This window comes from Rhinolophus ferrumequinum, chromosome 20 (assembly GCF_004115265.2).
Source record: "Rhinolophus ferrumequinum isolate MPI-CBG mRhiFer1 chromosome 20, mRhiFer1_v1.p, whole genome shotgun sequence".
NCBI lineage: Eukaryota > Metazoa > Chordata > Mammalia > Chiroptera > Rhinolophidae > Rhinolophus > Rhinolophus ferrumequinum.
In genome coordinates this window covers 48887029-48899113 of record NC_046303.1, presented here as the reverse complement: position 1 = coordinate 48899113, position 12085 = coordinate 48887029, and the positions used below count along the sequence as shown (strand labels likewise).

The 12085-nt window shown below is 39.3% G+C and overlaps 1 protein-coding gene across 3 annotated transcripts in view; it reads left to right on the top strand.

Annotated features, from left to right (window-relative positions):
- PUS7 (pseudouridine synthase 7) overlaps positions 1 to 12085 on the top strand; it is a 49178-nt gene that overhangs the window by 20214 nt on the left and 16879 nt on the right. For 2 of the 3 annotated variants that reach the window (XM_033088889.1, XM_033088887.1), the window contains 3 exons: positions 1316 to 1333; positions 2817 to 2928; positions 4735 to 4812. In XM_033088889.1, the coding sequence (XP_032944780.1) occupies positions 1316 to 1333; positions 2817 to 2928; positions 4735 to 4812 (208 nt within the window). The remainder of the gene's footprint in view (positions 1 to 1315; positions 1334 to 2816; positions 2929 to 4734; positions 4813 to 12085) is intronic. The other variant, XM_033088888.1, reaches the window with a different exon arrangement.

Below are 12085 nucleotides of genomic sequence, written 5' to 3'. Positions count from 1 at the left end.
CTGAGAATTCTTTGCATTAGCATTTTAAATCAGAGTGTCTCAAAAGTATCTGAAAATTATTTTAAATTCACTTCAGTTTTAAAGCTACATATATTCTACTTAGCATTCTAAGGATTTGGAGTTTTATAAAGTTAAACAGACTGCCCAAAATAAGTTGAGACTCATTGATTTTCTGTTACTCAAAATAGTCCTAGTTAATCAGTGCCTACGCTTACTATTTTATATACTGAGTGCACTTAGAAAAAGAATCCTTGTGTCTGTTATTTGCAGAGGAGGTAATTGTATGCATGCTCAGTGCTTGGATTTGCTAATTAAAACATGCATGCTTCTGAGCCAAAACTCATACTCGGTTGTCATGGTTTCTCTTAAGGTATAATAGCATTTTTTTAATCTTGTGGCTTCATTTATTTCTTGCCATTGTAGTTCCTTGTGTATGTACTGAAGGGGTAGTTAAGGAAAAATGTAGCTACACTTCATCAACTTTTATCACTAGTAGTTTTGTAAACATTTTATGTACCCATCAACTATCTTTCAAGATTATTAACATTCTGTTGTTTTTGTTTGATCTATTCCTTCCACTTTTTTTTTCTTGTTGGAGCAATTTAAAGAAAATTCTATGTAGCACTTCATTTCACTCATTAATACTTCAGTATGTATCTAACAGACACGGAATAAAGCCCTAAACCATTATCACAAAATCAACAATAATTTCTTAATACCCAGTACCCAGTGCATGTTCAGTTTTTCCCTGATTGTCTCAAAAAATGTCTTTTACATCCAAATGACTTGTTCAAATAATGATACAAACAAGGTCAGGACATTGCATTCAATGGTAAGTCTCTTAAATCATCTCTTAAATCTCATTTAATCTGTTAGTTCAAGAATTGTTTTAATTACTTGCAGTCTCACCACCAAAAATTAACCACAAAGAGCATTTTGGTACATGTCCTCCCATAGTTGAGAAAACAGATCTCTAGATGGGGAAGGATTTTGCATCCAGTCTTAAACCTTGCACTACGTGCAGTGGGTACAGACAGTGCAGGTTGAGGATGAGCTGACACACCATTGTGAGGGGATTGAGACAGGGTAGCTTGTACCTGTAGGAGAGTTTTCTTCTCATTCATTGTTTGCCTCTGCGACATTCCATTGTTAATGTCTACATGGCTGTTAACCCACCACATTCTACCAGGAGCTGTAGAAGTCCTCGGTAGAAACTTTCCATGCGATCATTTGCATGTTCACCTCGAAAGCACTGGACTATTATTATAAATTAAACACTGCTCTCTTGTGCTCTTTATGCTGTACATTTGGACAGAGGTCAGAACTGCAGCAGGTAAGAGGGGTTGGCGCTTCATGTAGGTAATAGGAAATGCCAATGATTTTTGTCACAAGTGCCAAGTATAGACAACTTTGTTTAACTGTAGTGAACTGGAAAGAAAACCCAAAGTAATATTCCTGTTCACAGTGTTGTGAGGAATTCACACCAAGACCCGAAGAAATACATGTAATACTTTTCTGTGCAAGACGGAAAAGAGTCATGTTCATATTTATCAGAAAGGAAAAGCAATTTGCTAAGCATCTGTGCTCGGGCAGTTTTCCCAGATGGTTTATTGATTAATTTGTTCTTTACATTGTGGCTTAAATCGCTAACCTACAACGCAGTGCTATTGCCTTGGACAAAGCCAGGGCTGTTTCAGCACTAGACGTTTCTTATGTCTCTAAAGATGGATGCATGAGTTCATGCTAAAGGATTATTTTAGGGACAGAGAGAAAGGAACATTTTTAAAAGAAGACTCTTTTCTAGGGATTGTGTGAGATATTTTTTCACAGTTTTTCTTTCATGGAGTTATAGAAATCAAGTGAATGAGATGTATTCAAATAACACCTGCAGCTGTGTCACACAGACTCACAAATATTAATGTACAATGTCTGGGAAGTGCCGTTGTGACTTACATATTTTCCCAAAGTGTTGATTTTTCAGAACACCCTTTGGGCAGCTTAAATCGAAACCTGAATATTGTTTAAATATGTTTCTAGATTATAGGATAATTAAAATGTTCATTTAAAAGAACAGTTTTAAAAATCAGGTTCTCCAAAGTCTTGAAATGTTTATCAGTTTGCAAAAAGTCGAAAATAGCAGTAGCTCAGAAGTTAACATTTATCTGGCTTAATTTTTAACGTTTCCTTTTCCCCAAGAATGACAATTAGGTCTTGAATGCCAGCTGCTCTCTCTGTCACGTAGACATTTGTAAACTGTCTAGGATTAACTAAACTTTCGTGATGGAAGTGGCCTTTGCAAAATCTAACCATGTCACTGAAGCAACTCCTTACAAGTTTTATCCCCATCCCAAGTACGCCGTCCATCCTATCTGTGTGAACAGCTGGGGATACGAGGCAAGGCTGCAAAGTCCAGCATGACTGCTGTTCCCTCAGGGCTGCATGTGTTCAGGAGAGCCAGCAGGCCCACCCATCAGACATGTGCTTGTCAAGTAGCCCCACCAGGGAGTGGGGGACCCCTCTGCGTTCCTCTCTATGAGGATTGCTGGTTAGTCTTAGTCATTTGTCACACCACCAGCATTTCGACTTTTAATTTTAAATCTGGAGAGATAACGTGAAGTATCCAGTCACACACAGTTTTAACACCTGTAGTGCACACAGCAGTAACTACTTAACCTGTGTTTCTTGTCAGACTAGATCTGATTTCTCACTCAGAGGTTCTCCAGCAAGAAATGAGCTTATAGGGTTTCATAAGAAAAAGCTCAGACAAGTCTTATTACAGTGTATATAATGTTTAATTTTTTTTGTTTGTTTTTAAGATCCAAGAAAACATTCTTGGCCAAAATCTAGGGGAAGTTACTGCCACTTTGTACTGTACAAGGAAAACAAAGACACCATGGACGCTATTAATGTGCTTTCCAAATACTTAAGGTTGGTATCTTGGTCTTGTGTCTACACAAAAATAAAATGCAGAAATTTATCTTCCTCTTTCTTTCTTTCTTTTTTTTTTTAAAGTTTGTTGGGGTGACAACTGTTAGTAAAGTTACATAGATTTCAGGTGTACAATTCTGTAATACATCATCTATATATCACATTGTGTGTTTACCACCCAGAGTCAGGTCTCTTTCCATCACCATATATTGGTATTTTCCTCTTTCCATGCTAATGAAAAAGAAGCGGGAAAATAGGCAAACAGATGGAAATATGCCTCCCAATTATAGTTTTCTTCGACAATAGGTGAATTAATTTTTTTAACCTCCTTGTATATTGCCCATGATTTAAGATGGAAATTCTGTAAGTAAATAGTTCACCTATAGTAGAGAGTTAGCAGTCCACCAACTGAACATAAAAACTAACTTTCTTCCCTGAAAGCCTACACTTTGATGGGGTTGCAGAGGTTTGCTTTACTAAACTGTATGTTCTTAATTCTTGGAGATTGACTAGATTGAAAACCTGAGACCTGAGGATGGGCCAGGTGTCAAAGAATTTCTTTTTTTAGAAACAGGTGCAGTCACCACAGAAAATCTGTATACAATGGAAATTTGCTTTCTAATGTATAGTTAACTCAGTTTGAACATGGAGCACAGTGCGTTAGTTTGCTGTGGCTGCTGTAACAAAATACCACAGACTGGGTGGCTTAAATAACAAACCAGTTTTCTCACAATTCTGGGGGCTAGAAATCCCAAGATCAGGGTGTTGGTAGGTTTTGTTTTTTTCCTGAGGCCTCTTCTCAGCTTGCAGATGGCCGCCTTCTCTCTGTCTTCACATGGCCTTTCCTGTGTGGTCTGTGCCCCTGGAGTCTCTGTGTATCCAGATGTCCTCCTCTGACTAGGACACCAGTCAGACTGAAGGAGAGCCCACCCAGACAGCCTCATTTTAACTTCATCGCCCCTTTAAAGGCCCTGTCTTCAAATACAGTCACCTCCTGAAGTAAAGAGGGTCAGGGCTTCAACATACGAATTTGGAGGGAACACAGCTTAGCGCATAGGACACAGTATCCTATTGGGTAACACTGTGTTTTACTCTGGCCACTAGCTCTTTGGGGCAGAGTCGGGAGTGCCTGGTCTGTACCTGAGCCCGGGCGAATAGACAGTTCTTGACGAAAGGGTAGCCAATGGGAAGGGAGTTCCTCTGAGGTCTGGGTCGGGGATTGCTTGGAATTCAAGAAATGCTTCCTGTTTTTTTCCCTTTAGTATGGAGCCGTTTTTATAAAATACTTCTTGGTAAACTAGCTTACTTTTATCTTCATATCCAAACTATTCAGATCCCTGTTTTAGCGTTTGGCTTTTTTATACAAAGAAAAAATAGCATGTATTTATAGGAAGTTCACATCATTAACTTTTTTAAAATTAAAAGTAAAAAATTTCCAAAGTGGTCCATTGTAAATCTAGAATAAGTTTTTCTTTTCCTTCATAGTTATGTAATATAATAAATTGCATATGATCGATAGGAAGTACGTCATTTCCTTTCTGTTACTGGCTAGCCACGTCTTTGAATAGCATGTTAGTCACTTAGAGTCACAAACGTTCTAAGTTGAGTGCTGCTAAGAAGGGAGTTGTTCAGGCATCATTTACTGTCTTGTCTTGCATAATAATTAACATTTTTAAATAAAGTTTCTCCTTATTCTCTTCTTATTCTATTATGATTTTAAGTATGTTTATTTTGAATCTCAAATTACGAGAAATGTGATTTCGTCATGGTATGTGACTTCAGTTGGTTTTGGTTTTGTCTTAACAGAGTCAAGCCAAACATATTCTCCTACATGGGAACCAAAGATAAAAGGGCCATTACTGTTCAAGAAATTGCTGTTCTCAAGTAAGTAGAGTGTACATATCGGGGTTCCTACTGCAAATATCCTAGCACCAGCTTTTAGAGCTCTCAAATTTGCTTTGTGGGGTTTATTTAGATGGTGTCTCTGCCTATTGAAAAAATTATTTTTATACTTCTTTTTGTCTTATCTGTCTTTCCTAATGTTTTTACAGTAAACAGATACTGTTTTTAAGAGATTTTTCTGGTAGAGCCAAGAGAATAAGTGCTTCTTTCTCTCTTTACTCTCTTGTTCATTCATTATTAAATATACGTTATTTAAAATTTAATTGGAAAACAGTGAGTAAGCTCTTTGTTACACACTGGAGATATACAGATGAAAAAGATGGCTGCTGCTTTTGAAGCAGTTATTTAATGGAGCAGACAAGTAAACCAGAACTAATCACCCAGTAAGATAAATGTTAACATAGAGGTATATTTGGGGTATTAGGGTAGACCTCACAACAAAGCATGAGACTCGTTGTGGGGGGCAGACTGGGGAAGGCTTTCACAGAAAATGGGATGCTTGAGTTTTCATCTAGATCAGGGCTTCTCAGTCTCTTCACTATTGACATTTTGGGCTGGATAATTCTCTGTTGTGGGGGTCGTCCTGCACACAATAGGACATTTAGCAGCAGCTCTCGTCTCTACCCACTAGATACCAGTGGGACTTTTCCCCTTCCCTCTACATGTGACAGCTAAAAGTGTCTCCAGACATTGCTCTTGAAGGGCAAAATTGCCCCTGGTTGAGAACTACTGGTCTAGATTCTAGAAGGATTAGTAGGAGTTCCCTGGGGATGGTCTATGATTATTTATTCCAAACCAAGAAAACAGCTTGTGGAAAAGCACTGGAAAGGAATTGGGGAGAATAGCACATTTGGTACCTGGCAGGTGCTTCAGTTGTGTGGCATACAGCTACAAATAAGGCTTGAGGAATAAGCAGGATTCCAATCCTGGAGGGCCCCGTAGGTTGTGTTGAGGATCTTGGACTTGACCTTAATCTAAACAGGGACGGTTGTGTTTAGAGGCAGGACTAGGGATTGTTGGTGGAGCAAGATAAATGACTGGAGATCCATGCTATTGCCACATTCTGAGGAGGGAGAACAGGGTCTGAACCCAGTGAGTTCAGTGAACGTAAAGGGAAAAGATGAATTCAGTAGCTGTATGGAATCAGACAAACTCACGCTTTGATTTTAGTGCCCCCCCTGGGGAAGGAGTGGTGGGAGGGAGAAATAAAGGGGCAGGAGGAAACTTTGGGGGGAGATGCATTATCTTGAATGTGGTGATGATTTCATGGGCTTAGTCACATCTTAAAACCTGTACATTTTGAATATGTACAGTTTACTGTATGTTAATTATACTGTAATTAAAAACAGTCATCTATGTTTGCTATCCCGACTTAAAATAAATACATATATTATTTGTAATTCCTCTATCTTTTCAATAAAGAATTTGAGGTGGCATCTCCTCTTCCCCCCACAATCCCCTATAATCTGGTTTCTTTCCCATCACTTTTCTTTTCGTTTTTTTTAAAGAATTATGTTGTGTTTTTTGCTTTTGTTTTTTTGTTGTTTTGTTTTTGTTTTTTTAATTTTTTATTGGGGAATGTTTGGGAACAGTGTGTTTTTTCAGGGCCCATCAGCTCCAAGTCATCGGACTTCAAGCTAGTTGTGGAGGGCGCACAGCTGACTGGCCCATGTGGGAATCGAACCGGCAACCCTGTTGTTCAGAGCTTGCACTCTAACCAACTGAGCCATCTGGCCGCCCCTCCCATCACTTTTCTGATTCACTTGAAATAATGCTGGTATTGAGCTCCTAGTTGCATCCTAGTGGATTTTCCAGTCCTTTTTTCCCTTGACCTTGGGACAGTGGTATGGTGTAGAAGTAAAGGCAGAGTGAGAACATCTCTTTGTGACTTTACTATCATTGTGTGCAAATGTTGATGTGTTTGAAAGAGAGCAGGAGGAGACCCCAGAAAGAGATGGTGTTCCTCTGTTGTGACGTGTTCTCGTCGTCTTCCTGTGTCACATGGAATGTGGACTCATCTACTGAGAGTGAAGGGGGCAGGATTTGGGAAGGGACCTTGAAAAGAGTGAAGATTTGAAACAGCCTCTGTGGGAAATGGGCCAGGGAGCTGGCCAGAAATCTGAAGAGTGGGGGAAGCGAGTGGCGTGAGGGCCCAGGCCTTCCCATGCTCTGTGGATGTGAGGCACAGTGCTTTCTCTTTCGTATCTGAAACATCACTGCAGTCAATTCCTGTGCTTTCTGGCTGGCTCTGTGAAACTTTCCACCCAAATTAAAATTTAAGTTAGTTTGTTTTGTTTTCAGCACAGAACTAACCAGGTAGAAAATGAAAGTTCAGCCATCGTTGTACTCCCGCAGAGATTGCCTCGCTCATGGTTTAGTATATTTTTAGTGGGGAACTCTTTCTTTGTAAACCAAAATAGTATTTATATAAAGTGTGTTCTTGTGAACAATAAATGATGTATTTCTTTCCCTGCTAGTACATAGCAAAAGATGTTTAAATATGTGGCTATAGTCTAATTTATGAACTGTTACTCTATTGTTTAATGTTTACATTGTTTACCATTTCTTGCTATTATACGCGATTCCACGACAGCCGAGTTGGTAGCTAAATCTTGGCACACATCTGTGATAATCTCATTAAGATAATCTTAGCACAGGAATTACTGATTTAAAGGGAGTGCGAAATTCTAAGTTTTAGGTTTTTGATAGCAAAACCTAATTGCACTATAGAAAGGTGGTACCAGTTTATCATCTTTATTCTACTTCTCCAGAATTCTCCCAAACACATTATGATTGGTTTGGTTTTTTTATTACTGGGATGACAATTGTTAGTAAAATTACATAGATTTCAGGTGTACAATTCTGTATCACATCATCTATAAATTACATTGTGTGTTCACCACCCAGAGTCAGTTCTCCTTCCATCACCATATATTTGATCCCCCTTACCCTCATCTATGATTGTTTTTTAAAATCACTTGCTAACTTGAGGGTCAGAAAAGATATCTCACTAACTTGTGTTGCATTTATATGATATGAACTTGACTATGAAGAGAAAAGGTGATTATTTCCCCTCTTGGTCAGCCACCAGGTGTCACACTTGATCACGAAGCTGATCTGTCTTCACAGACTGTTGCTGCCTTTTATATCTTCCTGTTGACTTAGTAAGAAACCATATCAGGTACCTCAGTGTTGGCCTTTGGAAAGCCCAGGAGCGCTTACCTCACTGATGCAGCCTACGCCCTTGGTTTGCTTAATGGATACATGGGGCTGGGCAGATTGGCTTTTTCCCGTGAGAACTGTTGAACAGGATAAACCCACTCTGCCCTGCAAGAGTTTGAATTATTGCTGAATTGATAAGTCCTGGGGATAAGCTGCATTTCTTTTCAACTTCATGTAACTCGCCAAAGTCACCCAGTAATTTTAACAGGATCTCAGGCAAGAACGGCCTCATTCAGAATGGTGTGTTTCTTTTCCTGCCTCTTGCTGCCAGTCTCCTTTCTGAGCCTGGGCCAATATTTCCCTGGCTTTGGTAATAAAGGCTTTTTGTACAACATGCTGCTTAGGTTGGCTTCTGATGTTTAAAAGTGATATTGTGGTATTCCCAAGTTATTCACAGAATTTGCTATGAATTTACAGCCAAAAAGCTTGATCCAGGGTCATCAAAATTCAAAATTGTGAAGGGTTTCATGAAGATACTGTCAGCTCCATTCCATCGGTTCTCAGGGAGCACCCCCACCAGCAAGAACTGAATAGAGCTCCTGCTTTCTGCTGTGCCCATGGGATTCCGAAATACATGTCTGTTGTATATTCAGAAATACACGATAGAATATGATTCGGCCTTAAAAAGGAAAAGTACTACTGATACATATTACAACATGGATGAATCTTAAAAATGTTATGCTAAGTAAAGGAAGTCAGACATAAAAGGCACATATTATATGATTCCATTTATATGAAATGTCCAAAATAGGGAAATCTATAGAGATAGAAAGTAGATTAGTGGTTGCCAGGGGCTGCAGGAAGATGGAATAGGGTTAATAGATGTAGGATTTCTTTTGGGGGTGATGGAAATTTTCTGGAATTAGATAGCGGTGACAGTTACACAGCATTGTGGATATACTAGAAACCACTGAATTGTACCATTTTAATGTTTAAAATGGTACAATTTTATGTTAATTTTATCTAAAAAAAAGAAAGAAAGAAAAAACACGATGTCAGGCACTTCTATGGCTATCAGGGAACAGTCTCCAGAATCTCTCTCCAGAGCTGCCACATTGCCTATCTGATTCCTTTTTATCTCCTGACTCTTAAATATTCTGTTTGTTTCTACAACAGTAGTTACTGACCAAAGAGTTCTGTCCTCCTGTTCATCACTCTGTTAATTCCAATCTTCTGCTTTCTGGATTCTTTGGGATACAATTTCTGCATTAATTTACACCCTGTGGTCCACCATTGTCCCCATACATCTGAAGTCAAGAACCTGGTGCCTCTGAGCAGCTGGCCCAGGACTGGACCAGACCTGCTTTGGTCCTGTTTGGTCCTCAAGTTGGGCAGGGATTGAGGGCAAGGAGGGAGGGTCAGGAAGTATGAGGTTCCATATCCCAACTTCTCTGGATAGTTTTCTACATTTTATATTCATTAATAGGGCAGTGACAGACTTTTTTTCCCTCAAGAAATTTGGTCGGGCTGCTTCTGCGCATATTGAACCAGATGTATGCATTGAACCAGGCAGAAATAGGCTGATTGATAATGCATCAAGGAATTGAGTGTCTTCAGGAAGTAAAGGGAAATTTCAGCAAAGAAACGAGAATTCTGTGAGATGAAATGGCAAGCTGGTATTACATAGGTGAATCTTAAACAATTTAACCAGTAACAGCGTAATTTTAACTAGGGAGTAGGATAAAATTTCCCCATGCAACTTCATGTAATGTTGGGACTTGAGAGGCTGCAGAGCAGGGTGCATACCTCTAGGGCTGCTTCCAGGATGAGCTCCTTTGTTTCCATAGACCAAGCATTTTGGGGCAGAGCCTGCCTTGCAGGCCCAGTGTGCAGGATCCACAGCCAGACCCTCCCCACTCCTATTTTTAGGAAAAGCTGGAACATGGCTCCTGAGAGCATGAGCCAAAAAGCTCAGCAGGAATGAGCTCAAGGACTAACGCTGAAAAACTGGCAAAGTCTAAAGTGGTAAAGAGAGAAGTATATTCTTCAACAAAGTGAAGCACAAATACCCTCTGTCTAGTAGTTCTCAGAGTAGTTGTCTTTTCAGAGGAAATCAGAATTTAGAAAAAGTTAAAAGTAGTTTCTTAAACACAGTGATGTACTAAGTGACGTTGTTTGTAATTTTAATAAAATTGTAAAACAACCCAAATGACCCAAATTGGAGAATCTTAAATAAAATGACTGGTTAAATAAATGAGTAAATTCCAACTGATGAATTATTTTTTACCGTATTAGATTACTTCTAATTTTTTTTAAAAAAAACTCTTTCCTAAAGTACAATGAGATGAATGCTGTCATAACAAAATATAAAAATATTGTGGGTGCCGGCCCGGTGGCTCAGGTGGTTGGAGCTCCGTGCTCCTAATTCTGAAGGCTGCTGGTTCGATTACCACATGGGCCAGTGGGCTCTCAATCACAAAGCTGCCAGTTCAATTCCTCGAGTCCCGCAAGGAATGGTGGGCTGCACCCCCTGCAAGTAGCAACGGCAACTGGACCTGGAGCTCAGCTGCGCCCTCCGCAACTAAGACTGAAAGGACAACAACTTGACTTGGAAAAAGTCCTGGAAGTATACACTGTTCCCCAATAAAGTCCTGTTCCCCTTCCCCAATAAAAAAATAATAATAATAAAAAATTTTAAAAAAGAGAGACCTTTAAAAATATATATATTTTAACATGACAAAATATGAAAATCTCAAATGAAAAGCCAATGTCTTATTTAATGGTGAAATACTAGAAGCATTTCATTTAGAGCCAGGAACAAAATAAATGATGTCCACACTTATTACTACAGTTTATCATTGTTCTGGACATAATATATGCAAACAAATAAAATTAAGAAATAAGTGGTGTAAAAATTAGAAAGCAGATGGCCAAATTGCAGTTTTGTCAATTATATCATTGTTTCTATTCAATAATATGGTTGACAAATGAGTTATACAAGATAGGAAAGGTTAAAGCACAAAAATCAATATGCAGGGGTGCCAGGTGGCTCAGTTAGTTAGATAGGGAGCGCTCAACAAAAGGTTGCTGGTTCAATTCCCACATGGGATGGTGGGCTGCGCCCCCTGCAACTAAAGATTGAAAACAGCAACTGGACTTTGAGCTGATGGATCCTGAAGAAACACACTGGTAAAAAGTACATCACTACTGTAAGCCCAAAGGAAACAAAACAAAAAGTACCGTTTTACTGTAAACAACAACGGTGAAAGTACTCTACTTACACTTGGGGTAATTTTTTTTTTTTTAAGATTTTTTTTTATTGGGGAATGGGAACAGGACTTTATTAGGGAACAGTGTGTACTTCCAGGATTTTTTCCAAGTCAAGTTACTGTCCTTTCAATTGTAGTTGTGGAGGGTGTAGTTCAGCTCCAGGTCTAGTTGCCGTTGTTAGTTGCAGGGGGTGCAACCCACCATCCCATGGTGGGAGTTGAACCAGCAACCTTGTGGTTGAGAGGACGCGCTCCAACCAACTGAGCCATCCGGGAGCTCAGCGGCAGCTCAGCTCAAGTTGCTGTGCTCAATCTTAGTTGCGGGGGGCAGAGCGCACCATCCCTTGTGGGAATCGAGGAATCAAACCCACAACCTTGTGGTTGAGAACCCACTGGTTGGGGTAATTTAAAAAAAATAATAATAATCTTTGACTAAGGATTAGGACTTAGGATATCCTTTCTAAATATTATTTAGATCCCAGGGCTATTAAAAAAAAAAGATTCCTGACTTTAAAATTTTCCTGTGTAGTCCTTATTTACAGAAGAATGCCAACTAATGTAGGAGGGATGATCGATATAGGAACACACTCTTTTACACACAGTAATATTTGCTCCAAGCAGCATTTATCCTTGGGTACCCAAACAGCTGGATGAAAGACTGGGAGAATGACAGGGTAGTCACACAATTTTTAAAATGTCACCCCACAGATAACTAATTAAAAATAAAGGGAAAGGAGGGAAAGGTACGCTTACTGTGGAAAAACCTAGCAAATACCATCCTTAGTATGTTCATCATTAGTGATGAACAAACTGAATCTGTTGCC